The 18,736-nt window shown below is 46.1% G+C and overlaps 1 protein-coding gene across 1 annotated transcript in view; it reads right to left on the bottom strand.

Moving 5' to 3' along the window:
* LOC129820202 (gamma-aminobutyric acid type B receptor subunit 2-like) overlaps nucleotides 1–18,736 on the bottom strand; it is a 437,561-nt gene that overhangs the window by 121,835 nt on the left and 296,990 nt on the right. The window contains exons 6-7 of the mRNA XM_055877203.1: nucleotides 7,633–7,821; nucleotides 6,696–6,938 (exon numbers count right to left, since the gene is read on the bottom strand). Of these exons, the coding sequence (XP_055733178.1) occupies nucleotides 6,696–6,938; nucleotides 7,633–7,821 (432 nt within the window). The remainder of the gene's footprint in view (nucleotides 1–6,695; nucleotides 6,939–7,632; nucleotides 7,822–18,736) is intronic.

Genomic DNA, 18,736 nt, shown 5'->3' with positions numbered 1-18,736 from the left:
TGCAGGAGTATGTAGGAGAGCTTATCTAGGATCAGGTCCATTTAATCTTATTAATTGTGATCTAAAATGCAAAACTGATCCTAAATCAGCACTCCTACTATACAACCTTTGATACATTCAGCCCATGGTCCTGTTAAGCATGTGACTGTGAGAAGCCGTGCCGAGAGAGAGTTTGTTGTAGTTCTCAATCTTTCCCCGCTGTGGGGCTCAGGCTGCATGACTGTTGCCAGGAGGTTCACCGTGTTTTGCTGCCGGAAGTCATATTGAGCGATCGCTGACATTCCTGAGCCTGAGACATTGGCCCCTGGTTACGTAAGTGTGTGGTTATGTAGTGCACTTAAGAAACTGTAAAAAGTGTAGAAATATGTGTGAAATGTTTGCAGAGCCTGTGGTCTAGTGTCAATGCTCCTGGCTCCTCTCTCCACCAGAGACCAGGGTTCAATCCCTGATCCAACCCTTTTGTCTGTTACTTCCAACTGCCTGTGTCCACTGATTAATTCCCTGTCTAAATAAAGGGTAAAAAAAATAACCCCAAAAATAAAATAAATATGTCTAAAAATATCAGTATGCACAATCAATACCGGATGTTGTATTTCTAATCTGGAGGGCCTTGATATTCATATCTCACTAATGGCAGATACACAAAAGAAGAAACAAAATCTCCCTCTTACATTGTTCTCCGGCTCCTGGAGCTTTGGTTCAGCTGGAGCAGGGAGGGAGCCAGAGTGAGTTGACCCAGACTAACAGCCCTCTCTGGGATTCACAGACCCAGCCTGCCCTTGTTGATGAGGGCGGTATAACTGTGTTTGAGGAGGTGAGATGGTGGTATCACTTTGCTACTTTGTTTCTGGAGGTGAGAAAAGGGAGGAAGGGAAGAAAGCGGGAAGTTTGCCCCAGAGAGAGTCTCTGGTTGTGGGTTGCAGGTGTGAAAAGAGGGAGTTCCCTGGAGGTCTCGAGACAGAAAGCAGCAGCCTGACACACACACACACGCACGCACGCACGCACGCACGCACGCACGCACGCACGCACGCACGCACGCACGCACGCACACACACACACACACACACACACACACACACACACACACACACACACACACACACACACACACACACACACACACACCTCTCTGTGTCCACATGTAAGGACTATCTGCCCTCAGGCTGTGTCACCATCTATTAGACAGGAGGCACTAAGACCAATACACTGGCCTACGGGTCCTGGTAGAAAGTATATTGCACTACATAGGGAATAGGGTGCCTTTTGAGACGCACATACTGTCTGGATAGACAAGAGCCCTGTCTCCTTTGTCTCCCCTGTCTCCTTTGTCTCCTCTGTCTCCACTATCTCCTCTGTCTCCTTTGTCTCCCCTGTCTCCTTTGTCTCCTCTGTCTCCACTATCTCCTCTGTCTCCTTTGTCTCCCCTGTCTCCTCTGTCTCCTCTGTCTCCTCTGTCTCCTCTGTCTCCACTATCTCCTCTGTCTCCTCTGTCTCCACTATCTCCACTATCTCCACTGTCTCCTCTGTCTCCTCTGTCTCCACTATCTCCTCTGTCTCCACTATCTCCTCTGTCTCCTCTGTCTCCACTATCTCCTCTGTCTCCACTATCTCCTCTGTCTCCACTGTCTCCTCTGTCTCCTCTGTCTCCACTATCTCCTCTGTCTCTTCTGTCTCCACTATCTCCTCTGTCTCCTCTCCCCTCCAGGCCATACATGAAGAGGATGAATTCCACTGTACATGTTCACAGTGCTGCTAACAGCCCCGGCCAAGCCCTGGAGGCTTCTCTGAGCTAATGTTTCACTTCCTCTATTGTTCTGCCACTAGACTAGATCAATAGCAGGCGGCACCCAGAGAGCACATTAGACTGACTGGTGTGTTAGTGTCACGTGTTGTGGCTCACACTGGGGATGTTTAGGCAGCGGGTCTAGTACACGGGTGATGTGTGTGGAAACGCAGAGCCACGATGGGGTGTGGTGTGTGTGTGGAAACGCAGAGCCATGATGGGGTGGTGTGTGTGTGTGTGGTGTGTGTGTGTGTGTGTGTGTGTGTGTGTGTGTGTGTGTGTGTGTGTGTGTGTGTGTGTGTGTGTGTGTGTGTGTGTGTGTGTGTGTGTGTGTGGGGGGGGGTGTGTGGGGGTGTGTGTGTGTATGGCGTGTGTGTGTGTGGTATGTGTGTATGGTGTGTGTGTGTGTGTATGGTGTGTGTGTGTGTGTGGTGTGTGTGTGTATATGGTGTGTGTGTGGTGTGTGTGTGTGTGTGTGTGTGTGTGTGTGTGTGTGTGTGTGTGTATGGTGTGTGTGTGTGTGTGTGTGTATGGTGTGTGTGTGTGTGGCGTGTGTGTGTGTGTGTGTGTGTGTGTGTGTGTGTGTGTGTGTGTGTGTATGGTGTGTTTCTGTTCTGTGTGTGTGTGTGTGTATGGTGTGGTGTGTGTGTGTGTGTGTGTGTGTGTGTGTGTGTGTGTGTGTGTATGGCGTGTGTGTGTGTGGTATGTGTGTATGGTGTGTGTGTGTGTGTATGGTGTGTGTGTGTGTGTGGTGTGTGTGTGTATATGGTGTGTGTGTGTGTGTGTGTGTGTGTATGGTGTGTGTGTGTGTGTGTGTGTATGGTGTGTGTGTGTGTGGCGTGTGTGTGTGTGTGTGTATGGTGTGTGTGTGTGTGTGTGTGTGTGTGTGTGTGTGTGTGTGTGTGTGTGTGTGTGTGTGTGTGTGTGTGTGTGTGTGTGGTGTGGTGTGTGTGTATGGTGTGTGTGTGTGTGTGTGTGTGTGTGTGTGTGTGTGTGTGTGTGTGTGTGTGTGTGTGTGGTGTGTGTGTGTATATGGTGTGTGTGTGGTGTGTGTGTGTGTGTGTGTGTATGGTGTGTGTGTGTGTGTGTGTGTATGGTGTGTGTGTGTGTGGCGTGTGTGTGTGTGTGTGTGTGTGTGTGTGTGTGTGTGTGTGTGTGTGTGTGTGTGTGTGTGTGTGTGTGTGTGTGTGTGTATGGTGTGGTGTGTGTGTATGGTGTGTGTGTGTGTGTGTGTGTGTGTGTGTGTGTGTGTGTGTGTGTGTGTGTGTATGGCGTGTGTGTGTGTGGTATGTGTGTATGGTGTGTGTGTGTGTGTATGGTGTGTGTGTGTGTGTGTGGTGTGTGTGTGTATATGGTGTGTGTGTGTGTGTGTGTGTGTGTGTATGGTGTGTGTGTGTGTGTGTGTATGGTGTGTGTGTGTGGCGTGTGTGTGTGTGTGTGTGTGTGTGTGTGTGTGTGTGTGTGTGTGTGTGTGTGTGTGTGTGTGTGTGTGTGTGTGTGTGTGTGTGTGTGTGGTGTGGTGTGTGTGTATGGTGTGTGTGTGTGTGTGTGTGTGTGTGTGTGTGTGTGTGTGTGTGTGTGTGTGTGTGTGTTCCCCATGATTCTCCTTCTCTAATAGAAATACACACCTATACTCTGATGCTCTATAAAGGCACAGTAAGTGGGTTAATTATCCTAACAGGTTATGTGTATGTCTAAAATGGCAGCCTATTCCCTACATAGTGCGGTGCTCTAGTCAAAAGTAGTTCACTACATAGGTAATAGTCTTCCATTTGGAACAGACATTATATCTCTGTTATTACTGTAATGCATGGCTGGTTCTGTGCAGACTGTTCAGAATGTATAAACCGCATCAAGCTTTTTATCGTCTCATGTCATGTACAGTTAGTTATCAGATGGATCAAACATCCTGAATACAAAATAATAAGTAATAAATCATAACTGAAATTAATTATAAATTACTGCAGAGCATTCTCCTAAATAGAGCATTTGAAAAATATTTCCTATAGACCTGGAGCAAATGTGATAAATCATTTTTCAATACCATTACTGGGGTTTTTCTGCTCAAATGAACACAATTGTAAATCATATTATGCAATAGTGTTGCTTTCTGTGTTGCTTTCTGAATAGATGGTAATAGTGCTGCTTTATGTTATCCCCTTGGAGACACACACACACACAGGCACAAACGCACACACACACACAGGCACAAACACAGGCACAAACACAGGCACAAACACATACACACACACACACACACACACACACACACACACACACACACACACACACACACACACACACACACACACACACACACACACACACACACACACACACACACACACACACACACACACACACACACACACACACACAGCTCAGGCAGCCACCCTGACAGAAGGACCCTGGGGAGATGAGGCTATCTGGACTATCCATGTCTCCCTCCCTGCCACTGTCCTCCAGTAGCCTCCAGAGACAGACCCACTGGCAGCCCACTTCACCCCAGAGAGACTGAGGGAACTGAGGGGAGAGAGAGTATGGTGTACTGTAATGCCCCAAGGGAGTTCAACCTTTTCTCCACTCTCAATACTGGTTACGACACCATCTCTCCCTCTTTCCCTCTCTACCTCTTCTCTACCTCTCTATCTCTCCTTCACTATTCCTCTTTCTCCCTTGCTGTTTCCTGTTCTCTCTTTCGCTTTCCTCTTGCTCTCACTCTTTCTTTCTGCATCTCTATTCCTTTCTTCCCTCTCTCTGTTTCTCCTCTCTCTATTCCTCTATCTACCACACCACTCTTCTTCCTCATCCCCTCCTCCCTCTCTGATCTCTGTCCATCTCTTCACATTCTCAGCCAGCAGCCATATCCTACACACACACACACACACACACACACACACACACACACACACACACACACACACACACACACACACACACACACACACACACACACACACACACACACACACACGCACACACACACACACACACACACACACACACAAGTCTTCTCTCTCTAATTGTCTTCGATAAGTTTTTGCTAGTCAGACTGATCCGTGGTGTGATGGAGGCCTCATTTCTCCATAATGTTCTTGGTTTAGAGCCACTAATCATGATGAAATGGCCTTTAATGTGGTTTGGGCCTGAGGAAATGTCTCGTCACAATTCCATGTTAAGTGGCGTGCTCACAGTAGCGCTTGGTTGCATGTTGTGAAAAGCAAGTTGCTTGTAACAAGCATAGCCAATAAGAACACTGGGATTGTCATAGTGACAGCCCTAAACACCAAAAGGAACAGCCCAACCACCAATAGGGACAGCCAACCACCAATAGGGACAGCCAACCACCAATATTCTGTATTAGGTTGGTAATGGTCTCTAAAATGAACTATAATTAAAAAGGTCTGCTTTAAGTGCCCCTTTGACAGTTCTTTACTGTATTCATATACATTAATGTGGCTGGAGCCTGGCCTAGCATATCTCCAGAGTTGAATCAGGTGTGTGTGTGTGTGTGTGTGTGTGTGTGTGTGTGTGTGTGTGTGTGTGTGTGTGTGTGTGTGTACGCATGTTTGTGTGTGTCTATGTGTGCACATGTGCATATGCGTACATCACTCTGTGTGTGCTTGAAAACATGACGGTGTGTGTGTGTACACATTTGTTTGTGTTAGCGTGTCATTGAATCAGGATGGGGCACAGTGGGAGTGGGGAGGGCCCGGCTGTTGCTGAAAGGTCTGGCCAGGTTGGACTCCATAGTCCTGGTTACTGTAGAGGTTGTTTCACGCTGGGCCCTCTATAACACGGCTGACCTCAATACTGAAGGCTTGCTTCTGAAGGTCTAAGCCTCCTTCAGATAAACACAACTTGGCACCTGATGTAACTGTTTTATTGTAGAAAGAATGATGTATTAAATATATACTGTAGAGAGTCAATATAGAATAGAAAAGTAGACACATACTCACAGTCATGACAAAGCTTGACTTTTGATTTAAAAAACTGTCTTCTGTATATTGTTGTTATTCGTTATAATATTGATAATGTTCCCTGACGAATCACAATTACTCTTGCTCATGTCAAAGCACGCCTTGTTCCAGCCAGAATGGCCCATATACAGTATAGCAGGAGTCTAGTTTCTGTTTCTGTAACGTGAGGCAGCTTGATGATCATGTATACCCTCTGGACAGGACACTAGTCTATCTCCTGTTTCTGTAACGTGAGGCAGCTTGATGATCATGTATACCCTCTGGACAGGACACTAGTCTATCTCCTGTTTCTGTAACGTGAGGCACCTTGATGATCAGGTATACCCTCTGGACAGGACACTAGTCTATCTCCTGTTTCTGTAACGTAAGGCAGCTTGATGATCAGGTATACCCTCTGGACAGGACACTAGTCTATCTCATGTTTCTGTAACGTGAGTGTCACGCCCTGACCGTAGAGATAATTTTATTCTCTATGTTTGGTTGGTCAGGGTGTGACTCGGGTGGGAAACTCTATGTTCTTTGTTTCTATGTTTTGGCCGGGTATGGTTCTCAATCAGGGACAGCTGTCATTCGTTGTCTCTGATTGGGAATCATACTTAGGCAGCCTTTTTTCCTTTTGGTATTTGTGGGTAGTTGTCTTGGTTAGTGGCATTATAGCCGAAGTAAGCTTCACAATCGTTTCCTTGTTCTTTGTTTTGTTGGCGGCATTTATCAATAAAATAAATGTACACTCAGCATGCTGCACCTTGGTCCGGTCATTTCCCTGACGACGATCGTGACAGTGAGATAGCTTGATGATCATGTATACCCTCTGGACAGGACACTAGTCTGTCTCCTGTTTCAGTGAACGTGAGGCAACTTGATGATCAGGTATACCCTCTGGACAGGATGCTAGCCCTTTTCCTTATATCAGGGAAAGCCTATTGACTCACCGTGACACCATAGAAGTTGGTTTCGTTCATGACGTCCAATACCAGCCTGCCCACCTCCCGGTCGTCCACGGTGAAGTTGTGGTGCATGTCCTGCCTCTCCTTGTGCTGCAGTAAGTCCATGACGCGGGTCAGGGTCTTAGCTATCACCCAGATCCCGTCGTAGGCGAAGCCGTGGTACTTCGAGGGCTCCACCCCCTTCTGCTGCAGCTCTTTACTGTACTCCCTCTCGTACTCTTTAGGTGTCTGAATGTAGGGAGAGAGAGGGGACAATATAAGATTTTAGGTTGCCTCACAAATGCCACTCTATTCTCAACATAGCGCATTACTTTTCACCAGAGCCCTATGGGGGGAATAGGGAATAATGTGGCATTGGGACACATCCTTAGATAGAATGCTTTTCTTCTACCCACTATACAGGACAATGACTCCTTTGGCTAAGAAGCAACAGGTACAAGCACTTCATCCACAATAGCCATCAACGTCCTAAATGCAGGACCTGGGAAGCTGCAGGGATAGTTTTAATAATTATGGTTATATACGGTAGGATCATAATTTGATCACCCAGAAAATTAAATACTTGTAGTGTATTTGAGGTTTAAAAAGGCCTTCTGAAGTTTGTAATTTCCAATTTGAAATTTCAGACTTGATTTTACGAAAAATGTATCAACCACTACAACAATGTCCATTAATAATAATTCACATAGTAATTCACATTTCCTGTTGCTGCAGGATTATTTTCCTGCCGTAGCAAACTGGCTCACAAATTTAGATCCAATCTGTATTGATGTCGCTCATGCTCCAAAGCAAACCAAATGTGATCTCTATAGCATACAGTATGTGTGAGTTGAGGTAATACTTTGTAATTAGTCCTCACCCCGCAGGTGCAAAACAGTTACACACTATACTGTGTATCAAAATGCTTATCAGGAACACTCACCCTTCCAGAGATCCCCTTGACCTGTTTGGCGCTGAGGGGTTCAAAGTCCACAGCGATGTATCCCTCCATAGCAGTCAGCAACTTCCTGGTGGTGCAGTTGGTGGAGTTGGCCTGCTCCCACCAGTTGCCCTGGTACCAGCCTGGTATGATCCACTGGTACTTACTACCATACATATTCAGGTTGTACGCCTGGGGGAAGGATGTTTGGTTAGTACACACACATGCAGGTGTGTCCATACAAACACACGCCACATACAGTATATGCAAACAACTACACACACACACACACACTACCGTACATACACGGGGTGCGCGTGCACCCACAAACACACATATTCTATGTCAAACATCAGTCTGCATTGAAATTGTAATCTGTCGTAGACACATTGTTAATCATTACAGACAGCCATGTCAGTGGTATGATGCTCTGTAAGACACTGGTCACTGAGACAGTCATGTCAGTGGTATGATGTTCTGTAAGACACTGGTCACTGAGACAGTCATGTCAGTCATGTCAGTGGTATGATATTCTGTAAGACACTGGTCACTGAGACAGTCATGTCAGTGGTAGGATGATGTTCTGTAAGACACTGGTCACGGAGACAGTCATGTCCGTCATTTCAGTGGTATGATGTTCTGTAAGACACTGGTCACTGAGACAGTCATGTCAGTGGTATGCTGTTCTGTAAGACACTGGTCACTGAGACAGTCATGTCAGTGGTAAGATGTTCTGTAAGACACTGGTCACTGAGACAGTCATGTCAGTGGTATGATGTTCTGTAAGACACTGGTCACTGAGACAGTCATGTCAGTCATGTCAGTGGTATGAAGTTCTGTAAGACACTGGTCACTGAGACAGTCATGTCAGTGGTATGCTGTTCTGTAAGACACTGGTCAGTGAGACAGTCATGTCAGTGGTATGCTGTTCTGTAAGACACTGGTCACTGAGACAGTCATGTCAGTGGTATGCTGTTCTGTAAGACACTGGTCACTGAGGCAGTCATATCAGTCATGTCAGTGGTATGATATTCTGTAAGACACTGGTCACTGAGACAGTCATGTCAGTCATGTCAGTGGTATGATATTCTGTAAGACACTGGTCACTGAGACAGTCATGTCAGTGGTATGATGTTCTGTAAGACACTGGTCACTGAGACAGTCATGTCAGTGGTATGCTGTTCTGTAAGACACTGGTCACTGAGACAGTCATGTCAGTCATGTCAGTGGTATGATATTCTGTAAGACACTGGTCACTGAGACAGTCATGTCAGTGGTATGATGTTCTGTAAGACACTGATCACTGAGACAGTCATGTCAGTGGTATGATGTTCGGTAAGACACTGGTCAGTGAGACAGTCATGTCCGTGGTATGCTGTTCTGTAAGACACTGGTCAGTGAGACAGTCATGTCAGTGGTATGCTGTTCTGTAAGACACTGGTCAGTGAGACAGTCATGTCAGTGGTATGCTGTTCTGTAAGACACTGGTCACTGAGACAGTCGTGTCAGTGGTATGATGTTCTGTAAGACACTGGTCACTGAGACAGTCATGTCAGTCATGTCAGTGGTATGATATTCTGTAAGACACTGGTCACTGAGACAGTCATGTCAGTCATGTCAGTGGTATGATATTCTGTAAGACACTGGTCACTGAGGCAGTCATATCAGTCATGTCAGTGGTATGATATTCTGTAAGACACTGGTCACTGAGACAGTCATGTCAGTCATGTCAGTGGTATGCTGTTCTGTAAGACACTGGTCACTGAGGCAGTCATATCAGTCATGTCAGTGGTATGATATTCTGTAAGACACTGGTCACTGAGACAGTCATGTCAGTCATGTCAGTGGTATGATATTCTGTAAGACACTGGTCACTGAGACAGTCATGTCAGTGGTATGATGTTCTGTAAGACACTGGTCACTGAGACAGTCATGTCAGTGGTATGCTGTTCTGTAAGACACTGGTCACTGAGAGAGTCATGTCAGTGGTATGCTGTTCTGTAAGACACTGGTCACTGAGACAGTCATGTCAGTGGTATGCTGTTCTGTAAGACACTGGTCACTGAGACAGCCATGTCAGTGGTATGCTGTTCTGTAAGACACTGGTCACTGAGACAGTCATGTCAGTGGTATGATGTTCTGTAAGACACTGGTCACTGAGACAGTCATGTCAGTCATGTCAGTGGTATGAAGTTCTGTAAGACACTGGTCACTGAGACAGTCATGGCAGTGGTATGATGTTCTGTAAGACACTGGTCAGTGAGGCAGTCATGTCAGTCATGTCAGTGGTATGATATTCTGTAAGACACTGGTCACCGAGACAGTCATGTCAGCGGTATGATGTTCTGTAAGACACTGGTCACTGAGACAGTCATGTCAGTGGTATGATGTTCTGTAAGACACTGGTCACTGAGACAGTCATGTCAGTGGTATGCTGTTCTGTAAGACACTGGTCACTGAGAGAGTCATGTCAGTGGTATGCTGTTCTGTAAGACACTGGTCACTGAGACAGTCATGTCAGTGGTATGCTGTTCTGTAAGACACTGGTCACTGAGACAGCCATGTCAGTGGTATGCTGTTCTGTAAGACACTGGTCACTGAGGCAGTCATATCAGTCATATCAGTGGTATGATATTCTGTAAGACACTGGTCACTGAGACAGTCATGTCAGTCATGTCAGTGGTATGATATTCTGTAAGACACTGGTCACTGAGACAGTCATGTCAGTGGTATGATGTTCTGTAAGACACTGGTCACTGAGACAGTCGTGTCAGTGGTATGATGTTCTGTAAGACACTGGTCAGTGAGACAGTCATGTCCGTGGTATGCTGTTCTGTAAGACACTGGTCAGTGAGACAGTCATGTCAGTGGTATGCTGTTCTGTAAGACACTGGTCAGTGAGACAGTCATGTCAGTGGTATGCTGTTCTGTAAGACACTGGTCACTGAGACAGTCATGTCAGTGGAATGATGTTCTGTAAGACACTGGTCACTGAGACAGTCATGTCAGTCATGTCAGTGGTATGAAGTTCTGTAAGACACTGGTCACTGAGACAGTCATGGCAGTGGTATGATGTTCTGTAAGACACTGGTCAGTGAGACAGTCATGTCCGTGGTATTCTGTTCTGTAAGACACTGGTCACTGAGACAGCCATGTCAGTGGTATGCTGTTCTGTAAGACACTGGTCACTGAGACAGTCATGTCAGTGGTATGATGTTCTGTAAGACACTGGTCACTGAGACAGTCATGTCAGTCATGTCAGTGGTATGAAGTTCTGTAAGACACTGGTCACTGAGACAGTCATGGCAGTGGTATGATGTTCTGTAAGACACTGGTCAGTGAGACAGTCATGTCCGTGGTATGCTGTTCTGTAAGACACTGGTCAGTGAGACAGTCATGTCAGTGGTATGCTGTTCTGTAAGACACTGGTCAGTGAGACAGTCATGTCAGTGGTATGCTGTTCTGTAAGACACTGGTCACTGAGACAGCCATGTCAGTGGTATGATGTTCTGTAAGACACTGGTCACTGAGACAGTCATGTCAGTGGTATGCTGTTCTGTAAGACACTGGTCACTGAGGCAGTCATATCAGTCATGTCAGTGGTATGATGTTCTGTAAGACACTGGTCACCGAGACAGTCATGTCAGCGGTATGATGTTCTGTAAGACACTGGTCACTGAGACAGTCATGTCAGTGGTATGATGTTCTGTAAGACACTGGTCACTGAGACAGTCATGTCAGTGGTATGCTGTTCTGTAAGACACTGGTCACTGAGAGAGTCATGTCAGTGGTATGCTGTTCTGTAAGACACTGGTCACTGAGACAGTCATGTCAGTGGTATGCTGTTCTGTAAGACACTGGTCACTGAGACAGCCATGTCAGTGGTATGCTGTTCTGTAAGACACTGGTCACTGAGGCAGTCATATCAGTCATATCAGTGGTATGATATTCTGTAAGACACTGGTCACTGAGACAGTCATGTCAGTCATGTCAGTGGTATGATATTCTGTAAGACACTGGTCACTGAGACAGTCATGTCAGTGGTATGATGTTCTGTAAGACACTGGTCACTGAGACAGTCGTGTCAGTGGTATGATGTTCTGTAAGACACTGGTCAGTGAGACAGTCATGTCCGTGGTATGCTGTTCTGTAAGACACTGGTCAGTGAGACAGTCATGTCAGTGGTATGCTGTTCTGTAAGACACTGGTCAGTGAGACAGTCATGTCAGTGGTATGCTGTTCTGTAAGACACTGGTCACTGAGACAGTCATGTCAGTGGAATGATGTTCTGTAAGACACTGGTCACTGAGACAGTCATGTCAGTCATGTCAGTGGTATGAAGTTCTGTAAGACACTGGTCACTGAGACAGTCATGGCAGTGGTATGATGTTCTGTAAGACACTGGTCAGTGAGACAGTCATGTCCGTGGTATTCTGTTCTGTAAGACACTGGTCACTGAGACAGCCATGTCAGTGGTATGCTGTTCTGTAAGACACTGGTCACTGAGACAGTCATGTCAGTGGTATGATGTTCTGTAAGACACTGGTCACTGAGACAGTCATGTCAGTCATGTCAGTGGTATGAAGTTCTGTAAGACACTGGTCACTGAGACAGTCATGGCAGTGGTATGATGTTCTGTAAGACACTGGTCAGTGAGACAGTCATGTCCGTGGTATGCTGTTCTGTAAGACACTGGTCAGTGAGACAGTCATGTCAGTGGTATGCTGTTCTGTAAGACACTGGTCAGTGAGACAGTCATGTCAGTGGTATGCTGTTCTGTAAGACACTGGTCACTGAGACAGCCATGTCAGTGGTATGATGTTCTGTAAGACACTGGTCACTGAGACAGTCATGTCAGTGGTATGCTGTTCTGTAAGACACTGGTCACTGAGGCAGTCATATCAGTCATGTCAGTGGTATGATGTTCTGTAAGACACTGGTCACCGAGACAGTCATGTCAGCGGTATGATGTTCTGTAAGACACTGGTCACTGAGACAGTCATGTCAGTGGTATGATGTTCTGTAAGACACTGGTCACTGAGACAGTCATGTCAGTGGTATGCTGTTCTGTAAGACACTGGTCACTGAGAGAGTCATGTCAGTGGTATGCTGTTCTGTAAGACACTGGTCACTGAGACAGTCATGTCAGTGGTATGCTGTTCTGTAAGACACTGGTCACTGAGACAGCCATGTCAGTGGTATGCTGTTCTGTAAGACACTGGTCACTGAGGCAGTCATATCAGTCATATCAGTGGTATGATATTCTGTAAGACACTGGTCACTGAGACAGTCATGTCAGTCATGTCAGTGGTATGATATTCTGTAAGACACTGGTCACTGAGACAGTCATGTCAGTGGTATGATGTTCTGTAAGACACTGGTCACTGAGACAGTCGTGTCAGTGGTATGATGTTCTGTAAGACACTGGTCAGTGAGACAGTCATGTCCGTGGTATGCTGTTCTGTAAGACACTGGTCAGTGAGACAGTCATGTCAGTGGTATGCTGTTCTGTAAGACACTGGTCAGTGAGACAGTCATGTCAGTGGTATGCTGTTCTGTAAGACACTGGTCACTGAGACAGTCATGTCAGTGGAATGATGTTCTGTAAGACACTGGTCACTGAGACAGTCATGTCAGTCATGTCAGTGGTATGAAGTTCTGTAAGACACTGGTCACTGAGACAGTCATGGCAGTGGAATGATGTTCTGTAAGACACTGGTCAGTGAGACAGTCATGTCCGTGGTATTCTGTTCTGTAAGACACTGGTCACTGAGACAGCCATGTCAGTGGTATGCTGTTCTGTAAGACACTGGTCACTGAGACAGTCATGTCAGTGGTATGATGTTCTGTAAGACACTGGTCACTGAGACAGTCATGTCAGTCATGTCAGTGGTATGAAGTTCTGTAAGACACTGGTCACTGAGACAGTCATGGCAGTGGTATGATGTTCTGTAAGACACTGGTCAGTGAGACAGTCATGTCCGTGGTATGCTGTTCTGTAAGACACTGGTCAGTGAGACAGTCATGTCAGTGGTATGCTGTTCTGTAAGACACTGGTCAGTGAGACAGTCATGTCAGTGGTATGCTGTTCTGTAAGACACTGGTCACTGAGACAGCCATGTCAGTGGTATGATGTTCTGTAAGACACTGGTCACTGAGACAGTCATGTCAGTGGTATGCTGTTCTGTAAGACACTGGTCACTGAGGCAGTCATATCAGTCATGTCAGTGGTATGATATTCTGTAAGACACTGGTCACTGAGACAGTCATGTCAGTCATGTCAGTGGTATGATATTCTGTAAGACACTGGTCACTGAGACAGTCATGTCAGTGGTATGATGTTCTGTAAGACACTGGTCACTGAGACAGTCATGTCAGTGGTATGCTGTTCTGTAAGACACTGGTCACTGAGGCAGTCATGTCAGTCATGTCAGTGGTATGATATTCTGTAAGACACTGGTCACCGAGACAGTCATGTCAGCGGTATGATGTTCTGTAAGACACTGGTCACTGAGACAGTCATGTCAGTGGTATGATGTTCTGTAAGACACTGGTCACTGAGACAGTCATGTCAGTGGTATGCTGTTCTGTAAGACACTGGTCACTGAGAGAGTCATGTCAGTGGTATGCTGTTCTGTAAGACACTGGTCACTGAGACAGTCATGTCAGTGGTATGCTGTTCTGTAAGACACTGGTCACTGAGACAGCCATGTCAGTGGTATGCTGTTCTGTAAGACACTGGTCACTGAGGCAGTCATATCAGTCATATCAGTGGTATGATATTCTGTAAGACACTGGTCACTGAGACAGTCATGTCAGTCATGTCAGTGGTATGATATTCTGTAAGACACTGGTCACTGAGACAGTCATGTCAGTGGTATGATGTTCTGTAAGACACTGGTCACTGAGACAGTCGTGTCAGTGGTATGATGTTCTGTAAGACACTGGTCAGTGAGACAGTCATGTCCGTGGTATGCTGTTCTGTAAGACACTGGTCAGTGAGACAGTCATGTCAGTGGTATGCTGTTCTGTAAGACACTGGTCAGTGAGACAGTCATGTCAGTGGTATGCTGTTCTGTAAGACACTGGTCACTGAGACAGTCATGTCAGTGGAATGATGTTCTGTAAGACACTGGTCACTGAGACAGTCATGTCAGTCATGTCAGTGGTATGAAGTTCTGTAAGACACTGGTCACTGAGACAGTCATGGCAGTGGTATGATGTTCTGTAAGACACTGGTCAGTGAGACAGTCATGTCCGTGGTATTCTGTTCTGTAAGACACTGGTCAGTGAGACAGTCATGTCAGTGGTATGCTGTTCTGTAAGACACTGGTCACTGAGACAGCCATGTCAGTGGTATGATGTTCTGTAAGACACTGGTCACTGAGACAGTCATGTCAGTGGTATGCTGTTCTGTAAGACACTGGTCACTGAGGCAGTCATATCAGTCATGTCAGTGGTATGATATTCTGTAAGACACTGGTCACTGAGACAGTCATGTCAGTCATGTCAGTGGTATGATATTCTGTAAGACACTGGTCACTGAGACAGTCATGTCAGTGGTATGATGTTCTGTAAGACACTGGTCACTGAGACAGTCATGTCAGTGGTATGCTGTTCTGTAAGACACTGGTCACTGAGGCAGTCATGTCAGTCATGTCAGTGGTATGATATTCTGTAAGACACTGGTCACCGAGACAGTCATGTCAGCGGTGTGATGTTCTGTAAGACACTGGTTACTGAGACAGTCATGTCAGTGGTATGATGTTCTGTAAGACACTGGTCACTGAGACAGTCATGTCAGTGGTATGCTGTTCTGTAAGACACTGGTCACTGAGAGAGTCATGTCAGTGGTATGCTGTTCTGTAAGACACTGGTCACTGAGACAGTCATGTCAGTGGTATGCTGTTCTGTAAGACACTGGACACTGAGACAGCCATGTCAGTGGTATGCTGTTCTGTAAGACACTGGTCACTGAGGCAGTCATATCAGTCATATCAGTGGTATGATATTCTGTAAGACACTGGTCACTGAGACAGTCATGTCAGTCATGTCAGTGGTATGCTATTCTGTAAGACACTGGTCACTGAGACAGTCATGTCAGTGGTATGCTGTTCTGTAAGACACTGGTCACTGAGACAGTCATGTCAGTCATGTCAGTGGTATGCTGTTCTGTAAGACACTGGTCACTGAGACAGTCATGTCAGTGGTATGCTGTTCTGTAAGACACTGGTCATTGAGACAGCCATGTCAGTGGTATGATGTTCTGTAAGACACTGGTCACTGAGACAGTCATGTCAGTGGTATGCTGTTTTGTAAGACACTGGTCACGGAGACAGTCATGTCCGTCATGTCCGTGGTATGATGTTCTGTAAAACACTGGTCATCGAGACAGTCGTGTCAGTGGTATGATGTTCTGTAAGACACTGGTCACTGAGACAGTCATGTCAGTCATGTCAGTGGTATGATGTTCTGTAAGACACTGGTCACTGAGACAGTCATGTCAGTCATGTCAGTGGTATGATGTTCTGTAAGACACTGGTCACTGAGACAGTCATGTCAGTGGTAAGATGTTCTGTAAGACACTGGTCACTGAGACAGTCATGTCAGTGGTATGATGTTCTGTAAGACACTGGTCACTGAGACAGTCATGTCAGTCATGTCAGTGGTATGAAGTTCTGTAAGACACTGGTCACTGAGACAGTCATGGCAGTGGTATGATGTTCTGTAAGACACTGGTCACTGAGACAGTCATGTCCGTGGTATGCTGTTCTGTGAGACACTGGTCAGTGAGACAGTCATGTCAGTGGTATGCTGTTCTGTAAGACACTGGTCAGTGAGACAGTCATGTCAGTGGTATGCTGTTCTGTAAGACATTGGTCAGTGAGACAATCATGTCAGTGGTATGCTGTTCTGTAAGACACTGGTCACTGAGGCAGTCATATCAGTCATGTCAGTGGTATGATATTCTGTAAGACACTGGTCACTGAGACAGTCATGTCAGTGGTATGCGTTTCTGTAAGACACTGGTCACTGAGGCAGTCATGTCAGTCATGTCAGTGGTATGATATTCTGTAAGACACTGTTCACCGAGACAGTCATGTCAGCGGTATGATGTTCTGTAAGACACTGGTCACTGAGACAGTCATGTCAGTGGTATGATGTTCTGTAAGACACTGGTCACTGAGACAGTCATGTCAGTGGTATGCTGTTCTGTAAGACACTGGTCACTGAGAGAGTCATGTCAGTGGTATGCTGTTCTGTAAGACACTGGTCACTGAGACAGTCATGTCAGTGGTATGCTGTTCTGTAAGACACTGGTCACTGAGACAGCCATGTCAGTGGTATGCTGTTCTGTAAGACACTGGTCACTGAGGCAGTCATATCAGTCATATCAGTGGTATGATATTCTGTAAGACACTGGTCACTGAGACAGTCATGTCAGTCATGTCAGTGGTATGATATTCTGTAAGACACTGGTCACTGAGACAGTCATGTCAGTGGTATGCTGTTCTGTAAGACACTGGTCACTGAGACAGTCATGTCAGTCATGTCAGTGGTATGCTGTTCTGTAAGACACTGGTCACTGAGACAGTCATGTCAGTGGTATGCTGTTCTGTAAGACACTGGTCACTGAGACAGCCATGTCAGTGGTATGATGTTCTGTAAGACACTGGTCACTGAGACAGTCATGTCAGTGGTATGCTGTTTTGTAAGACACTGGTCACGGAGACAGTCATGTCCGTCATGTCCGTGGTATGATGTTCTGTAAAACACTGGTCATCGAGACAGTCGTGTCAGTGGTATGATGTTCTGTAAGACACTGGTCACTGAGACAGTCATGTCAGTCATGTCAGTGGTATGATGTTCTGTAAGACACTGGTCACTGAGACAGTCATGTCAGTCATGTCAGTGGTATGATGTTCTGTAAGACACTGGTCACTGAGACAGTCATGTCAGTGGTAAGATGTTCTGTAAGACACTGGTCACTGAGACAGTCATGTCAGTGGTATGATCTTCTGTAAGACATTGGTCACTGAGACAGTCATGTCAGTCATGTCAGTGGTATGAAGTTCTGTAAGACACTGGTCACTGAGACAGTCATGGCAGTGGTATGATGTTCTGTAAGACACTGGTCACTGAGACAGTCATGTCCGTGGTATGCTGTTCTGTAAGACACTGGTCAGTGAGACAGTCATGTCAGTGGTATGCTGTTCTGTAAGACACTGGTCAGTGAGACAGTCATGTCAGTGGTATGCTGTTCTGTAAGACACTGGTCAGTGAGACAGTCATGTCAGTGGTATGCTGTTCTGTAAGACACTGGTCACTGAGACAGCCATGTCAGTGGTATGCTGTTCTGTAAGACACTGGTCACTGAGGCAGTCATATCAGTCATGTCAGTGGTATGATATTCTGTAAGACACTGGTCAATGAGACAGTCATGTCAGCGGTATGATGTTCTGTAAGACACTGGTCACTGAGACAGTCATGTCAGTGGTATGCTGTTCTGTAAGACACTGGTCACTGAGGCAGTCATGTCAGTCATGTCAGTGGTATGAAGTTCTGTAAGACACTGGTCACTGAGACAGTCATGGCAGTGGTATGATGTTCTGTAAGACACTGGTCAGTGAGACAGTCATGTCCGTGGTATGCTGTTCTGTAAGACACTGGTCAGTGAGACAGTCATGTCAGTGGTATGCTGTTCTGTAAGACACTGGTCAGTGAGACAGTCATGTCAGTGGTATGCTGTTCTGTAAGACACTGGTCACTGAGACAGCCATGTCAGTGGTATGATGTTCTGTAAGACACTGGTCACTGAGACAGTCATGTCAGTGGTATGCTGTTCTGTAAGACACTGGTCACTGAGACAGTCATATCAGTCATGTCAGTGGTATGATATTCTGTAAGACACTGGTCACTGAGACAGTCATGTCAGTCATGTCAGTGGTATGATATTCTGTAAGACACTGGTCACTGAGACAGTCATGTCAGTGGTATGATGTTCTGTAAGACACTGGTCACTGAGACAGTCATGTCAGTGGTATGCTGTTCTGTAAGACACTGGTCACTGAGACAGTCATATCAGTCATGTCAGGGGTATGATATT

Source organism: Salvelinus fontinalis, chromosome 22 (assembly GCF_029448725.1).
Source record: "Salvelinus fontinalis isolate EN_2023a chromosome 22, ASM2944872v1, whole genome shotgun sequence".
NCBI classification, from domain to species: Eukaryota; Metazoa; Chordata; class Actinopteri; order Salmoniformes; family Salmonidae; genus Salvelinus; species Salvelinus fontinalis.
The sequence above is the reverse complement of the archived record's forward strand: the minus strand, read 5'-3'. Positions and strand labels throughout refer to the sequence as shown.